At 41.4% G+C, this 19,201-nt stretch overlaps 1 protein-coding gene across 1 annotated transcript; it reads right to left on the reverse strand.

The window, feature by feature from the left end:
- Window positions 1-226: 226 nt before the first annotated feature.
- On the reverse strand, window positions 227-10,551 carry LOC306742588 (transmembrane 4 L6 family member 5; the record flags this gene model as incomplete). Its single annotated transcript, XM_079224979.1, has 5 exons — window positions 227-280; window positions 5,422-5,614; window positions 9,017-9,171; window positions 9,437-9,505; window positions 10,375-10,551. The coding sequence occupies 5 exons, from the start codon at window positions 10,549-10,551 to the stop codon at window positions 227-229; spliced, it is 648 nt and encodes a 215-aa protein (XP_079081105.1).
- Between the last annotated feature and the right edge of the window lie 8,650 nt (window positions 10,552-19,201).

Here is a 19,201-nt window from a genome sequence, read left to right on the forward strand (position 1 = left end):
AATCAACTGTGTTCATTGTAAAAATGACTAAAATAATTAAACATTACATAATTAACAAATACAAACAACTTGAACAGTCATTTTAAATAAACAATACATAGTATTTGTGCAGAAACAAGGTTGAGTTTAAATTAATCATCTTTAAGTCTTTGTTTATCTAAAGTGCATCAGTGTTTTTTGTTTTCCTATTTTACAACTTGGACTGAAAATAAAAGTCTTTATAACTTTACATTATGAAGAGTTTCTTAGCCGGTTTCATCGTTAAAGATCCGGGACTGACCTGTAAAAAAACACTGTGTTAGACCGTATGACAGTATCAGACCGTATAAGACCGTATGACAGTATCAGACCGTATAAGACCGTATGACAGTATTAGACTGTATAAGACAGTGTAAAACCGTATAAGACTATATTAGACCGTATGACAATATGAGACTGTATAAGACCGTATAAAGACCGTATAAGACCCCATTAGACCATATGACAGTATTACAAAAACAACAAGTAAGTCGCTTTGGATGAAAGCGTCAGCTAAATATAATGTAATATTAGACAGTACGATGTCAGGTTGTGATTTACGGAGTGGACCCAAATGCCAGAGCAACAGATTAAAGTAAATGTATTACACAAAACAAAACTCAGGTCAGGCTTCCAAAAACAGGCCGAGGAATGAATAAACAAAAACAGGAATCCAAAAGACAGGGACAAGACAGGACTACTCACGGGACAGCTAACAGACAGGGAAAACCCAGTACAATCCGACAAGGGGACAGGAGACAAACAGGGTTTAAATACAAGAGGAAGGTAACGAGGCACAGGTGGAAAACAATAGGCTCGTTCGTTAGAGCTGCGCCTCGCCTGGAATCCAGACGAGAGCAGGCGGCCGCAGCAGGAGGCGTTGACAAAAAACTGCAATCAAGTCGGACAGTTGTCAGCTGTGTTTACGCAGGAAGTCACAGAAAAAAGTACTTCCTGTTAGTTCCGAACTTTTGTATACTTGTAGTTTACAGATCACGTTTGGATTTATTATATGTGTTTATGAATATATATTCATGTAAAAATGAGTGTGTAGCTGCGTCCTTTGGTCTTTTGATGTCTGCCTGTGAAATACATTACTAGTGGTTTTGATGTGTGTTGTATAAATACGATTTTGTATTAACAACCACACAATAAATGTTTTTAGATCAAACATGAGACTAATAGTCAATAATCCAGCGTTAAGTATTACAACTACACATAAAATAAGAATTTTCTACAACACGTGGTGTTTGCTGTCAGATCTAAGAGCCAATCAGCTCTCTGATGTGGCGACAGCCAGGCGTTTCCCATCATGCACTGGGCCACGCAGTCGTTGGAAAGCAACTGCGGCAGCTGACTCTGAAATCGAGGGCGACTTAGTCTCGTGAGAGTATCGTTGACCACGTGTGCATGACGTCAGAGCAAGTCGGGAGCAAGTCGGACACAAATCTAACCGGCAGCATTGCGCGCCGATCGCCGCCGATCGATTCTGCGCAGAACTGGATCATCTCGAACGAGCCTAATGAGGGCAGCACAAGTGAAGGGAATACACAATCAGGGAACAGGGCAGACAGACAATCACGAGGGCATGAAGTGCAGGAGCACAGAGGACACACAAGATAAGGACTTCACAATAAAACAGGACACCAAACAAACAAACATCATAACATACAAGACAGTATGAGACCGTGAAAGACACTATGAAACAGTATGAGACCGTATAATACCATATGCAAGCAGATGTCTTTTGGTCATTTTACTTCCTTTGAATATGTGGCTCTCAATTCCACGCAAGTTTTATTCCTCAACATTTACAGACCACCTAAATACTGTGCAACCTTCTTTGATGAGTTTACTGAACTGCTGTCTATAATCTGTATTGATTTTGATTGTGTTGTCATTGTTGGTGATTTTAATATCCATGTTGATAATCCCCAGGACAGAGGGTCTATAGAGCTCTGTGGTGTCCTTGATAACTATGATCTGACTCAGCATGTAACAGGTCCCACCTACAATAAGGGGCACACTCTAGACCTAATCATCACCAAAGGTCTGGACATTTCCAAGGTTGCTGTGACGGATGTTGCACTCTCTGATCATTCCTGTGTTTTCTTTGAGAGCAATCTCTCTACACACAAATGTCCAAACCGAGGTTGTGACAAAGCGTTACATCACTGAAAACACCAGTGAACTATTTATTCAGAAGTTCTGCTCCACACCAGGCCTCTCTTGCATCTCAGTCAATGAGCTTGTGGATGGCTTCAATTCTAAAGTTAAAAATGTTATTGATGCCATTGCACCCACTAAGGTGAAGGTTGTCTCGGGTAAGAAAAGATCCCCTTGGAGAAATGCCACGCTGGTCAGAATAGAGACAAGAGAGGGTCGGAAAGCTGAACGCAGGTGGCGAAAAACTAACATCCAGGTTCACTGTGGTATCTATAAAGAGACTTCACAATTATAATTTGGAACTTAGAAATGCAAGACAGGCCTTCTTCTCTGACATCATAACCAAAAACAAAAACAATACACGCGCCTTATTTGCTACCGTGGACAGGCTAACAAACCCTCCGGTGTCGGTAACGGCTACGCTTCAATCCACCTGGGCATGCAATCAATTTGCCTCCTATTTTGCTGATAAAATTCAGAGAATTAGACAAGCAGTCGGTGGCTCCACACCAACCACAGGATATGTGTTGTCCCCATCTTTAAATAGCATCCATTCAAATATCATGACACAATTTCACTCAATTAACCAAAGAAGCCTAGAAGACATTATACACCATCTGAACACATCCTCCTGCTGCTTGGATATTCTACCAACACACTTTTTCAAAAATATTTCACACTGCAAGACCGCTGATCTTTTACAAATTGTAAACACATCCCTTCTCTCAGGTGTCTTCCCACAAGCCCTAAAAACTGCAGTTATTAAACCACTTCTAAAGAAGGCTAGTTTAGACCCCGAAATAATGAAAAACTATCGACCAATATCAAACCTCCCATTCTTAAGTAAAATAATGGAAAAAGCGGTTTTTCAACAACTGAACAACTTCTTGGCCGAAAATAACTGTTTCGATGTCTTCCAGTCCGGCTTTCGTCAGCACCACAGTACTGAAACTGCTCTTGTTAAGCTTTTCAACGACATCCACTTAAACACAGACAGTGGCAGAACTTCAGTCTTAGTATTACTGGATCTCAGTGCTGCATTCGACACGGTTGATCATGACATACTACTAGACAGACTGAAAGTCTGGGTAGGACTCTCTGGCGCAGCACTTAACTGGTTTGAATCCTACTTGAAGGACCGACAATACTTTGTGTCGGTAGCTAATTACACATCAGAGCTGACTAGGATGACATGTGGTGTTCCCCAAGGTTCAATACTGGGGCCTCTTCTATTCAACATCTACATGCTTCCACTGGCTCAAATTATGAAAAACAACAAAGTGTGTTATCATAATTATGCAGATGACACACAACTCTCCATAACTATATCACCAGGGGACTATAGTCCCATACAAGGGCTGGCTAAATGCATTGAAGAAATCAATAACTGGATGTGCCAGAATTTTCTTCAATTAAATCAAGATGAAACAGAAGTAATTGTTTTTGGTCCCAAGGACGAACGATTGAAAGTCAGCGCTCAGCTTCAATCACTAATGTTAAAAACCTCAAACCAAGCCAGAAATATAGGTGTAGTTATGGATTCAGACCTCAACCTGAACAGCCATATTAAGACAATTACAAAATCAGCCTACTACCACCTGAAGAATATATCAAGGGTTAGAGGACTTATGTCTCAACAGGATTTGGAGAAACTTGTCCATTCATTTATCTTCAGTAGACTTGACTACTGGAACGGTGTGTTCACAGGTCATTTATCTTCAGTAGACTTGACTACTGTAACGGTGTGTTCACAGGTCATTTATCTTCAGGAGACTTGACTACTGTAACGGTGTGTTCACAGGTCATTTATCTTCAGTAGACTTGACTACTGTAACGGTGTGTTCACAGGTCATTTATCTTCAGGAGACTTGACTACTGTAACGGTGTGTTCACAGGTCATTTATCTTCAGTAGACTTGACTACTGTAACGGTGTGTTCACAGGCCTCTGTAAAAAGTCAATCAAAGCTGCAGCTGATTCAGAACGCTGCAGCTCGAGTCCTCACTAAGACCAGGAAAGTGGATCACATCACTCCAGTTCTGAGGTCTTTGCACTGGCTCCCTGTCAAACAAAGAATTGACTTTAAAATCCTGCTGCTGGTTTATAAAGCACTGAATGGTTTAGGGCCTAAGTATGTTTGCGATCTACTGCTACCTTATGAACCATCCCGGCCACTCAGGTCGTCTGGGACGGGTCTACTTTCTGTTCCAAGAGTCAGAACTAAACATGGAGAAGCAGCGTTCAGCTTTTCTGCTCCATATATCTGGAACAAGGTCCCTGAAAGCTACAGGTCTGCTGAGACCCTCAGCTCCTTTAAGTCCACATTGAAGACTTTTCTGTTTGCTACTGCCTTTAATTGAACCAGATTCAATTACTGCATCTCACTACTGCAATTTATTTCTTAAACTGCACTGCAACTTTTATTCAACTTTTATTTTTTATGTTGCTTTTTCTACTTTTAATGTTTTCTTAACTGTTTTTAAATCTGCATTATGTTTTGATGCTTTTAATGGTTTTATGTGAAGCACTTTGAATCGCCTTGTTGCTGAATTGTGCTATACAAATAAACTTGACTTGCCTTGCCTATAAGACAGCATGAGACCGTATAATACCATATAAGACAGTATGAGACGTATAATACCATATAAGTATGAGACCGTATAATACCATATAAGTATGAGACAGTATGAGACCGTATAATACCATATCAGACAGTATGACACAGTACGAGACCGTATAATACCATATAAGTATGAGACAGTATGAGACCGTATAATACCATATAAGACAGTATGACACAGTACAAGACCGTATAATACCATATAAGTATGAGACCGTATAATACCATATGAGACAGTATGAGACCGTATAATACCATATAAGATATTATGAGACAGTACGAGACCGTATAATACAATATAAGACAGTATGAGACAGTATGAGACCGTATAATACAATAAAAGACAGTATAAGACCGTATAATACATTATAAGACAGTATGAGACCGTATAATACAGCATTAGACAGTATGACCATATAAGACAGTATAAGACCGCACTAGACCATAATACAGTACGAGACCGTATGACAGTAATGGACCGTATAAGACCGTGTAATGCAGTATAAGACGGTACGAGACAGTAATGGATCGTATAATACAGTATGAGACCGTATTAGACCGTAGGACAGTATTAGACAGTATGAGACCGTATAATACACTCTGAGACCAAACACAGACCTTGTTGTGGCAGAGACCCTGTCCCAGGATCAGTCCCAGCAGGGAGTTGAGGATGTTGGCACCACAGAGGACCGTTTGCAGCCCACTGGCGCCCCCCATCACACTGAACAGAACTACATTCCACTGAACCACTTCTCTGGGCTCCAGACACAATCCAGACCACAGAGTTCTGTTGTACAGATAGCCTGCATGACTGGGACAGAGAGACGGGAGGGCTACAGTTAGGGTACGAGTCAGGGTTACAGTTATAGACAGAGTTAAGGTACGAGTCAGGGTTACCGTTAGAGACAGAGTTAAGGTACGAGTCGGGGTTACCGTTAGAGACAAAGTTAAGGTACGAGTCGGGGTTACCGTTAGAGACAGAGTTACGGTACGAGTCAGGGTTACTGTTAGAGACAGAGTTACTGTTAGAGACAGAGTTAAGGTACGAGTCGGGGTTACCGTTAGAGACAGAGTTAAGGTTACCGTTAGAGTTAATGTAAGAGTTGCAGTTACAGTTAGAGACAGAGAGTCCTCGGAACTGGAGGAAAGACCATCATTGTCCGACCAGGGGACCTACTGGGTGTTCCCGGCAGGCATCTTAGTCCTGAAAGGCTGGTCCGGGTGCTGTCAATGAAACATGTCAATGAGTCGGGGGTGGCAGATGTTACGAGCCGGAATGCATTGCCTCTTCTCTGAACAGTATCCTTCACAGTCTACTAGACACTGATGACCTTGCCCCCAGCGGCAGAAGCGAAGCCTATCGACCACTGTCAGGATGGCATCTTCCGACGTGGGACCACGAACAATGAGGCACTGGGAGAGGCTGCAGAAGGCCGGCCGGAGCCTGGTGAGAAGGCTTGTGTTAATTTCAGACTGGGCAGGCCCTGGTGTCCTCTTTGAGCAAGGCCCACCAGAAGCTCTGCCGAAAGCATCCTGGGTCCTTTGGATGCCCGGGTGGCAGGTAAGTGGTTAGGAGGACAGGCACTGGGACCGGCTTGACCCTCAATCACAGCCCTCACAGATTCCTCAATCTCCCAGGTGAGGACAGCAACTTGGCAGGAGTCAGGAAGGATGGAAGAAGAGCCGGAGGTAGGTTCCTCTTACCCCTGCAACTGACGGGAAAGGACATCAGGCTTGCCATTGTGGGACGCGGGGCAATAGGAGAGAGTGAAGTGGAAACCAATGAAGAATAGAGACACCTGGTCTGTCCAGAATTGAGTCTTTTGGCTGTGCAGATGTCCTCAAGGTTCTTATGGTCGGTCCAAACCCGGAATGGGGAGTTTGGTCCCCTCCAGCCAGTGCCGGCACTCTCCAGGGCCAGATTCACTGCTAGTAGTTCCCGGTTGCCAATGTAATAGTTTCTCATTTCTTCATAGAACATGGTGCAAAGATGGGGCTTCTGGTCAGCAGCAGAGTGCTGGGACAGGACGCCCCCAACTCGCCAGAACACCTCAGAAATCAATTATCTAATGATTGAAGGCATTGCTCTGGCATCCAGCACCAACATAAGGAATCTTGGAGTTATCTTTGATCAGGACTTGTCCTTTGGCTCCGACATGAAGCAAATCTCAAGGACTGCCTTTTTCACCTACGTAACATTTAAAAAATCAGACACATCTTGTCTCAAAGCGATGCAGAAAAATTGATTCACGCATTTATTACTTCAAGACTGGATTACTGTAACTCCTTATTATCAGGCTGCTCTGCTAAGTCTCTTGGGTCTCTCCAGTTGATCCAGAATGCTGCAGCTCGTGTACTAACGAGGACGTGGAAGAGAGATCACATTACTCCTGTACTAGCTGCTCTGCACTGGCTTCCTGTAAGATCAAGAATCATATTTAAAATCCTTCTCCTCACCTACAAAGCCTTAATTAGTGATGCACATCATATCTTAAGAAGCCTATAGTGCCATGTTACCTCACCTCATCTCTCATCTCCCCATCTTGATGCTGCCATGGGAAACAATATATCCCAGGAATAAAACTGTGGGAAGGTGAAAGTAATACTTCTCCACCTTTAAAAAAAAGAGTGTGCACCAGTAGACGTTGAAGTACGGATTGGATGGGGTGAACGTGTTCCTCTTGGTTCTTGGAGAAGATCAGGATCATCGACGTAGACGAATACGTGCCAGTCCAACATGTCCAGGAGCACGTTGTTCACCAGGGTCTGGAAGATGGCTTGTTAACCAGAGGGCATCACTAGGTACTCGTAATGTCCCTTAGGTGTGTTGAATGCCGTTTTCCCGTCTCTGATCCAGACCAGGTGATAGGCGTTGTGGATATTGAGCATGGAGAAAATGGTGGCTCCTTGAAGTAACTCAAAGGCTGTCGAGATGAGCGGAACATACCTGGATGGAGGTCGATGGCACAATCATAAGGCCGGTGGGGAGGCAGAGACATGGCCTGGGACTGTTGAATCTCCCTAAATTCAGGCCTTGAGTTGGTGAGAGTGGAACCTGTGGTGCAGAGGCTTGGTTCAGGCAGACTGGGTGACAGGAGGGGCTCCAACCCCGAAAAGCCCCCGTAGTCCAGTCGAGGTGATGGTTGTGTCGACGCAGCCAGGGATTTACGAGGGGTTTGCAGAATATGGAAGCTGATGGTCTTGTGGTGGTTGACGGACAGGAGCATGTGGACTGGGACGGTCTGGTGTGTCACTGTCACCAGAAGATGACCGTCAAGGGCTGTGGCCAGAACAGCCTGGATGTAACAATCCAATCCGGTGGTTACCTCGATAAAACAGTTCAGGGATGTGGGTAGCTCAAACGAGACTAGTTTGTCTTTGACGTAATCTGCTAGGCTGAGCAAATATGTGTCACACTGGGCATTCGGGTTCCACAAACTTAATTGTGCCTTGGTCCGGAAATCAATAGCATAGCCCGTGACGGGCTGGTGGCCCTGCTGAAGCCATCAGGCCGCCGGCGTCCGGTCCCAAGGACACCACTTAAAGATCTTGCACAGCTCGTCGGAAAAGGACCAGAAGGAAGCACAGGCAGGAGTATGGCAATCCCATTCCGCTGTTCCCCAAAGGCGAGCTCTCCCCGTCAGGTGGTTGATGGTTGAACGCTTTATTCCAGGCAGAGATCACAACAGGCCAACAGTCTCGAATCTGCTCACGTGAAGAAATCCACTCGGTGGAACGCCAAGCTGTCAGGGGAGCTAGTGTGAAGCTGAGGCTTAAAAACGAAAAAGGAAAAAAGGAAACATTTATTAGTCCCTTTAGGGAAATTCTTCTCTGCATTTGACCCATCCCTGATTAGGGAGCAGTGGGCAGCCCTTTGAGGCGCCCGGGGAGCAGCTGGGGGTTGGGTGTCTTGCTCAGGGACACTTCGACATGTGAGCTGTGGGGGGACTGGGGATTGAGCCGGGTGCCTTGCGGTTTCGGGACGACCACTCATCCCCCTGAGCTACAGTCGCCCCCTTAGAGAGATTAGGTGCAGCAGAGTGGACAGGTGAGAGTGTTTGAGCTGATGAGGTGGGTGAGAGATAGAGTGGCAGGAGAGAAGGGAAGTTGAACTGTGACAAAGTCAGAGTTACAGTTCGAGTCAGAGATACAGAGTCAGAGTATTTGGGTAACAACATGACGTCCACTTTGTGGTTGTGTTCGTATGTCTCACCAGTCTGGATGGGGTTGTAGCGGGACCCCCCAAGTTGGAGCGGAGGTGGTGTTATACAGACAGAGGGGACCCTGAGAGAGACCAGTGGCACTAACCAGACAGCAAACCCCAGCAGCCAGCAGACACACACAGGAGTACACCACCTGACACAACATCTGGACACAGAGAGAAACATTAATCCAGCCTTACTTTCAACAAAACAACTCTCATTACCAGAGTGATGTTTTCCTCATAACTTTTCTTCTCAGGCATTACTTGTTATAATCATCAGTACATTCTTTAAACAATCACCTTTTTTTCATATCCAGCTTTTACAACTTCAATTAATAATAAAAAAAAAATGTGTAGCTAAATTTCCTTCTTTTTGTTACAAATTATATTTTCTAGTTGTCAATAATCAGAAAACATCCACAAGATCACCTGGCGTCTGAAAGCACAGCAGCCTCTGGTTTTGCTGCTTTGCACAAATGCTCGAGCTCCGAGCAGAACCTGAAATCAGAGGAAATACCAATATAATGTTACATGAATATTGATATTAATAAATAATTATATTTTGGAGGGTGTTTGTTTCCTTTCAAGTTTCTTTCATAATCATCGTCTTTATATTTGAAAAGATTTTGCTGAAAGGAGGCTCCAGGGTGCTGGAAAGGAGGCTCCGACCGCTTGTCGAACCTCAGATTCAAGACGAACAGTGTGGATTCCGTCCTGGCCGTGGAACAGTGGACCAGCTCTTTACCCTCAGAGACTACTGGAGGGGTCCTGGGAGTTTACCCAACCAGTCTACATGTGCTTTGTGGACCTGGAAAAGGCTTTCTACAGCATTCTATCAGCATTCAGTGGGGCGGTTTGCAGCCGAGTGTGAAGCGGCGGGGAAGAGAGTCAAGACCTCTAAATCTGAGGCCATGGTGCTCTGCCGTAAACCGGTGGATTGCTCCCTCCAGGTGGGGACGTAGTGTCTACCCCAAGCGAAGGAGTTCAAGTATCTCAGGGTCTTGTTTACGTTCCAACCCTATGGTCATGAACTCTGGGTTGGTACATTGGTCAAGTAGCTGCCAGAGTTCAAAGTAACGTTCATACAACTTCTACAGGTTTAATTTTAAATGGTGAAAATAAACACAGATTTAAACTGAGAGAAGAAAATAAGCAGAAAATGTGACGATACACCAGAATACCCAGCAAATTACACAATCACAATACACACATCACAATACACACAACTCTGCTGCATGAGTCAAACCCACACTGCAGGGTTTTCATTACCACATGTATCACAGAGCACATGACACACATGACACACACGACACACACACACACACACACACACACACACACACACACACACACACACACACACACACCAGGAAGCCGGATCCCCACAGGCCCGTGGCCCAGGTGGCCTCTCTGGTCACATGACCCTCCAACAGGAAGTGGATCTTCAGTTCAGGGAGCAAGAGCAGGATGTTGGACAGCATGCAAACGATTGCCAAGGCAATCAGAGAGACGGCGACACACCTCAGACAGCTGGACACACACATCTGTCAGAGTCAGAGGTCAGAGTTAATGATGATCCTCTTCTTCATAGGTCAATATTAATGCTGATCCTCTTCTTCAGAGGTCATCCTCTCTGTTAATAATAATACGTATTATTACAATAATACAACATGAACTCAGTCACAGCTCCTCAGATCAAAACATCAAATAAGTTCACCAGCACTTTTATTAACAGCACTTATTAAATGATGTTTATGAGTCAAATCTGACTCCTCGACAGTGAAAGTCTGGTTCGGTTTAGGAAACTAACACATTTGGTTTCAGCTGCAATCACTTATTCGTGGGTTATTCTGTAGGTACTTGTAAGCAAACTGCTGCATATTTATTAGTTTTATCACATTGGGTTTCGCTATGTATATAAATGTTAATAAAATGGTTCACTCTAGACTTCCAGACGTTGAGTGGATTAGATATTTTGTATGAGTGTAGATTTATTCATTATTTAATAATAAATAGGTTTTCTGTTTCTGATCAACAAATCCATTAATTGACAAATCGTTTCAGTTCTATTTTTTATATAAATGTGAATCGTATTGAGACTTTAACCTGGTTATTATTCACCAATTTGAATAGAAGTCCGAGTGGAGACGCTGCTGCTGACAATAATGTTTCATCAGTTAATGTGATCATAAAACTCACCCTGAAGATCTTCTGCTGAGACAGACGGACGATCCAGTTCAGTCTGAACAATTATTCCCGTTCCACTGAGTCGCATGAGGACACGCCCATTGCCATATATGGAAACAGGAAGCATCCTGAGGCTTTTTTTAGAGCCATTTATAGAAAGAAGGCAACACATACAGCAAACCAAGACATCAGTGGAGAAGAACATGAGCCGACAAAGGACAGAGCAGTTAGAAGTTACTAATTCTTCTCCGGTGTTGAATGCATTTCATCACATCTGCTCCTGTAAACAGACTTTGAGCAGAATACTAGTCCCAGAAGTTAAAGACATAATACTAGTCCCAGAGTTTAAAGACATAATACTAGTCCCAGAAGTTAAAGATAGAATACTAGTCCCAGAAGTTAAAGACATAATACTAGTCCCAGAGTTTAAAGACAGAATACTAGTCCCAGAGTTTAAAGACATAATACTAGTCCCAGAAGTTAAAGACATAATACTAGTCCCAGAAGTTAAAGACAGAATACTAGTCCCAGAGTTTAAAGACATAATACTAGTCCCAGAAGTTAAAGACAGAATACTAGTCCCAGAGTTTAAAGACATAATACTAGTCCCAGAAGTTAAAGACATAATACTAGTCCCAGAAGTTAAAGACATAATACTAGTCCCAGAGTTTAAAGACATAATACTAGTCCCAGAAGTTAAAGACATAATACTAGTCCCAGAAGTTAAAGACAGAATACTAGTCCCAGAGTTTAAAGACATAATACTAGTCCCAGAAGTTAAAGACAGAATACTAGTCCCAGAGTTTAAAGACATAATACTAGTCCCAGAAGTTAAAGACATAATACTAGTCCCAGAGTTTAAAGACAGAATACTAGTCCCAGAAGTTAAAGACATAATACTAGTCCCAGAAGTTAAAGACAGAATACTAGTCCCAGAGTTTAAAGACATAATACTAGTCCCAGAAGTTAAAGACATAATACTAGTCCCAGAAGTTAAAGACAGAATACTAGTCCCAGAGTTTAAAGACATAATACTAGTCCCAGAAGTTAAAGACAGAATACTAGTCCCAGAGTTTAAAGACATAATACTAGTCCCAGAAGTTAAAGACATAATACTAGTCCCAGAAGTTAAAGACAGAATACTAGTCCCAGAGTTTAAAGACATAATACTAGTCCCAGAAGTTAAAGACAGAATACTAGTCCCAGAGTTTAAAGACATAATACTAGTCCCAGAAGTTAAAGACATAATACTAGTCCCAGAGTTTAAAGACAGAATACTAGTCCCAGAAGTTAAAGACATAATACTAGTCCCAGAAGTTAAAGACAGAATACTAGTCCCAGAGTTTAAAGACATAATACTAGTCCCAGAAATTAAAGACATAATACTAGTCCCAGAAGTTAAAGACAGAATACTAGTCCCAGAGTTTAAAGACATAATACTAGTCCCAGAAGTTAAAGACAGAATACTAGTCCCAGAGTTTAAAGACATAATACTAGTCCCAGAAGTTAAAGACATAATACTAGTCCCAGAGTTTAAAGACAGAATACTAGTCCCAGAAGTTAAAGACATAATACTAGTCCCAGAAGTTAAAGACAGAATACTAGTCCCAGAGTTTAAAGACATAATACTAGTCCCAGAAGTTAAAGACATAATACTAGTCCCAGAAGTTAAAGACAGAATACTAGTCCCAGAGTTTAAAGACATAATACTAGTCCCAGAAGTTAAAGACAGAATACTAGTCCCAGAGTTTAAAGACAGAATACTAGTCCCAGAAGTTAAAGACATAATACTAGTCCCAGAAGTTAAAGACAGAATACTAGTCCCAGAGTTTAAAGACATAATACTAGTCCCAGAAGTTAAAGACAGAATACTAGTCCCAGAGTTTAAAGACATAATACTAGTCCCAGAAGTTAAAGACATAATACTAGTCCCAGAGTTTAAAGACAGAATACTAGTCCCAGAAGTTAAAGACATAATACTAGTCCCAGAAGTTAAAGACAGAATACTAGTCCCAGAGTTTAAAGACATAATACTAGTCCCAGAAGTTAAAGACATAATACTAGTCCCAGAAGTTAAAGACATAATACTAGTCCCAGAAGTTAAAGACAGAATACTAGTCCCAGAGTTTAAAGACATAATACTAGTCCCAGAAGTTAAAGACAGAATACTAGTCCCAGAGTTTAAAGACATAATACTAGTCCCAGAAGTTAAAGACAGAATACTAGTCCCAGAGTTTAAAGACATAATACTAGTCCCAGAAGTTAAAGACAGAATACTAGTCCCAGAGTTTAAAGACAGAATACTAGTCCCAGAGTTTAAAGACATAATACTAGTCCCAGAAGTTAAAGACATAATACTAGTCCCAGAGTTTAAAGACATAATACTAGTCCCAGAAGTTAAAGACATAATACTAGTCCCAGAAGTTAAAGACATAATACTAGTCCCAGAGTTTAAAGACAGAATACTAGTCCCAGAAGTTAAAGACATAATACTAGTCCCAGAAGTTAAAGACAGAATACTAGTCCCAGAGTTTAAAGACAGAATACTAGTCCCAGAAGTTAAAGACATAATACTAGTCCCAGAGTTTAAAGACAGAATACTAGTCCCAGAAGTTAAAGACATAATACTAGTCCCAGAGTTTAAAGACAGAATACTAGTCCCAGAGTTTAAAGACAGAATACTAGTCCCAGAAGTTAAAGACATAATACTAGTCCCAGAGTTTAAAGACATAATACTAGTCCCAGAAGTTAAAGACATAATACTAGTCCCAGAGTTTAAAGACAGAATACTAGTCCCAGAGTTTAAAGACATAATACTAGTCCCAGAAGTTAAAGACATAATACTAGTCCCAGAGTTTAAAGATAGAATACTAGTCCCAGAAGTTAAAGACATAATACTAGTCCCAGAAGTTAAAGACATAATACTAGTCCCAGAGTTTAAAGACAGAATACTAGTCCCAGAAGTTAAAGACATAATACTAGTCCCAGAGTTTAAAGACAGAATACTAGTCCCAGAAGTTAAAGACAGAATACTAGTCCCAGAGTTTAAAGACAGAATACTAGTCCCAGACTTTAAAGACATAATAGTAGTCCCAGAAGTTAAAGACATAATACTAGTCCCAGAGTTTAAAGACATAATACTAGTCCCAGAGTTTAAAGACATAATACTAGTCCCAGAAGTTAAAGACATAATACTAGTCCCAGAAGTTAAAGACATAATACTAGTCCCAGAAGTTAAAGACATAATACTAGTCCCAGAAGTTAAAGATAGAATACTAGTCCCAGAAGTTAAAGACATAATACTAGTCCCAGAAGTTAAAGACATAATACTAGTCCCAGAAGTTAAAGACATAATACTAGTCCCAGAAGTTAAAGACATAATACTAGTCCCAGAAGTTAAAGACATAATACTAGTCCCAGAGTTTAAAGACATAATACTAGTCCCAGAAGTTAAAGACATAATACTAGTCCCAGAAGTTAAAGACATAATACTAGTCCCAGAGTTTAAAGACATAATACTAGTCCCAGAAGTTAAAGACATAATACTAGTCCCAGAAGTTAAAGACATAATACTAGTCCCAGAGTTTAAAGACAGAATACTAGTCCCAGAAGTTAAAGACATAATACTAGTCCCAGAAGTTAAAGACATAATACTAGTCCCAGAAGTTAAAGACATAATACTAGTCCCAGAAGTTAAAGACATAATACTAGTCCCAGAAGTTAAAGACATAATACTAGTCCCAGAAGTTAAAGATAGAATACTAGTCCCAGAAGTTAAAGACATAATACTAGTCCCAGAAGTTAAAGACATAATACTAGTCCCAGAAGTTAAAGACATAATACTAGTCCCAGAAGTTAAAGACATAATACTAGTCCCAGAAGTTAAAGACATAATACTAGTCCCAGAGTTTAAAGACATAATACTAGTCCCAGAAGTTAAAGACATAATACTAGTCCCAGAAGTTAAAGACATAATACTAGTCCCAGAAGTTAAAGACAGAATACTAGTCCCAGAGTTTAAAGACATAATACTAGTCCCAGAAGTTAAAGACAGAATACTAGTCCCAGAGTTTAAAGACATAATACTAGTCCCAGAAGTTAAAGACAGAATACTAGTCCCAGAGTTTAAAGACATAATACTAGTCCCAGAAGTTAAAGACAGAATACTAGTCCCAGAGTTTAAAGACAGAATACTAGTCCCAGAGTTTAAAGACATAATACTAGTCCCAGAAGTTAAAGACATAATACTAGTCCCAGAGTTTAAAGACAGAATACTAGTCCCAGACTTTAAAGACATAATAGTAGTCCCAGAAGTTAAAGACATAATACTAGTCCCAGAAGTTATAGACATAATACTAGTCCCAGAGTTTAAAGACATAATACTAGTCCCAGAAGTTAAAGACATAATACCAGTCCCAGAGTTTAAAGACAGAATACTAGTCCCAGAAGTTAAAGACAGAATACTAGTCCCAGAAGTTAAAGACATAATACTAGTCCCAGAAGTTAAAGACATAATACTAGTCCCAGAAGTTAAAGACAGAATACTAGTCCCAGAGTTTAAAGACAGAATACTAGTCCCAGAAGTTAAAGACAGAATACCTGTAATTGATCATGTTGGACCCGTCATCAATGAAACCTGTGATCATGTTTACCATCTCCAGTTATTTCAACGTGTCAGATACTTAAACATATTTTTATATTAATATAAATATCAGATCAAGAACACAACTAAATGCTTCTTGCCCTAAATCACAGAAAGAAACATTAAACTGTACAAAGACTAAAATAAATATCATGATTCAGCAGACTCAAACCCCACGAGACATCTGGGAAATTTAAAAGTGGACATTAATAAATCTCAGCAGAGCATGACGAGGTCACATGACCACAGGAAACAACAGTGGTGACTAAACTTCCTCAACGTCGACCTGCAGACAGCAGCTTCACTCAAACTGAAGAGCAGCTCAAGGTTTAATATTAAAATATTAAGTCATGAGTACATTATATTAGAGGGGTACCCCACCCCCCTAATATAATGGTAGGTTAAGCTATCACGTTTAAAGCCTAACAGTTCATGTATTTGCAGGTCAAGACAAACATCCACAACAGGCTGCAAGCAGACCCTCTTGATAGACTACAAGCAGACCCTCTTGATAGACTAGAAGGACACCCTCTTGACAGACTACAAGGAGACCTTCTTGACAGACTACAAGGAGACCCTCTTGACAGACTACAAGGAGACCTTCTTGATAGACTACAAGGAGACCCTCTTGATAGACTACAAGGAGACCCTCTTGACAGACTACAAGGAGACTCTCTTGACAGCCTACAAGGAGACCTTCTTGACAGACTACAAGGAGACCTTCTTGACAGACTACAAGGAGACCCTCTTGACAGACTACAAGGAGACCCTCTTGACAGCCTACAAGGAGACCTTCTTGACAGACTACAAGGAGACCCTCTTGACAGACTACAAGGAGACCCTCTTGACAGCCTACAAGGAGACCTTCTTGACAGACTACAAGGAGACCCTCTTGACAGACTACAAGGAGACCCTCTTGACAGCCTACAAGGAGACCTTCTTGACAGACTACAAGGAGACCCTCTTGACAGACTACAAGGAGACCCTCTTGACAGCCTACAAGGAGACCTTCTTGACAGACTACAAGGAGACCTTCTTGACAGACTACAAGGAGACCCTCTTGACAGACTGCAAGGAGACCCTCTTGACAGACTACAAGGAGACCTTCTTGACAGACTACAAGGAGACCCTCTTGACAGACTACATAATACTAGTCCCAGAAGTTGGACAGAATACCTGTAATTGATCATGTTGGACCCGTCATCAATGAAACCTGTGATCATGTTTACCATCTCCAGTTATTTCAACGTGTCAGATACTTAAACATATTTTTATATTAATATAAATATCAGATCAAGAACTCAACTAAATGCTTCTTGCCCTAAATCACAGAAAGAAACATTAAACTGTACAAAGACTAAAATAAATATCATGATTCAGCAGATTCAAACCCCACGAGACATCTGGGAAGTTTAAAAGTGGACAGTAGGCTCGTTCGTTAGAGTTGCGCCTCGCCTGGAATCCAGACGAGAGCAGGCGGCCGCAGCAGGAGGCGCTGACAAAAAACTGCAATCAAGTCGGACAGTTGTCAGCTGTGTTTACGCAGAAAGTCACAGAAAAAAGTACTTCCTGTTAGTTCCGAACTTTTGTTTACTTGTAGTTTACAGATCACGTTTGGATTTATTATATGTGTTTATAAATATATATTTATGTAAAAATGAGTGTGTAGCTGCATCCTTTGGTCTTTTGATGTCTGCCTGTGAAATACATTACCAGTAGTTTTGATGTGTGTTGTATAAATACGATTTTGTATTAACAACAACACAATAAATGTTTTTAGATCAAACATGAGACTAATAGTCAACAATCCAGCGTTAAGTATTACAACTACACATAAAATACGAATTTTCTACAACACGTGGTCTTTGCTGTCAGATCTAAGAGCCAATCAGCTCTCTGATGTGGCGAGAGCCAGGCGTTTCCCATCATGCACTGGGCCAAGCAGTCGGGGGAGAGCCACTGCAGCGCCTGCCTCTGAAATCGACGGTCGACTTAGTCTCGTGAGAGTATTGTTGACCACGTGTGCATGACGTCAGAGCAAGTCGGGAGCAAGTCGGACACAAATCTAACCGGCATGCATTGCGCGCCGATCGATTCTGCGCAGAACTGGCTCATCTCGAACGAGCCTATTAATAAACCTCAGCAGAGCATGACGAGGTCACATGACCACAGGAAACAGTGGTGACTAAACTTCCTCAATGTCAACCTGCAGACAGCAGCTTCACTCAAACTGAAGAGCAGCTCAAGGTTTAATATTAAAATATGAAGTCATGAGCTTCATGAGGCAATATCAGATGTATGGATCAAAACAGAATATACAAGCAGTTCTTCTGGATTCAGTCCTTCAGCTCTGAACTAAATCAAATACCTAATTTCAGGAGACCCCCACCCAGCCACGACTTCACCCAAACAGGGCCCCCTGATTTAGACAATTTAAGACCACTCAATGTCCAATCCCTAGATGTGTACTGGTACAGGAGTGTTTGCACCTCTCAGGTCGTTCTGCTGGATCTTCAGGTCGTTCTGCTGCAGCAACATTAAACTGTCACTTGTATGGATTATAATCAACCTTTTACCTTTAATCTGAGAACAGAAAACGTTCAAACAAACTGATATCTTTCACAGGATTTTAGACAAAAAACAACCAAATAGACAAAAAACAAAGAATTCAACGGAACAGTTTTATTTGTTTTGTTTTTTTACAGTCTGTCGTGATTATTCTCATCAGAAACAACTGCTGGAGATTTTATATATATATATATATATATATATATATATATATATATATATATATATATATATATATATATATATATATCGTATAATACAGTATGAGACCGTAGGACAGTATTAGACAGTATGAGACCGTATAATACACTCTGAGACCAAACACAGACCTTGTTGTGGCAGAGACCCTGTCCCAGCAGGGAGTTGAGGATGTTGGCACCACAGAGGACCGTTTGCAGCCCACTGGCGCCCCCCATCACACTGAACAGAACTACATTCCACTGAACCACTTCTCTGGGCTCCAGACACAATCCAGACCACAGAGTTCTGTTGTACAGATAGCCTGCATGACTGGGACAGAGAGACGGGAGGGCTACAGTTAGGGTACGAGTCAGGGTTACAGTTATAGACAGAGTTAAGGTACGAGTCAGGGTTACCGTTAGAGACAGAGTTAAGGTACGAGTCGGGGTTACCGTTAGAGACAAAGTTAAGGTACGAGTCGGGGTTACCGTTATATATATATATATATATATATATATATATATATATATATATATATATATATATATATATATATATAGTCTCTCTCTCTCTATCTGTAACCGATCAGGACTAATGAGAGAAAGTAGTGTTGGGAC

This window comes from Taurulus bubalis, assembly GCF_910589615.1.
Source record: "Taurulus bubalis genome assembly, chromosome: 10".
Lineage (NCBI taxonomy): Eukaryota > Metazoa > Chordata > Actinopteri > Perciformes > Cottidae > Taurulus > Taurulus bubalis.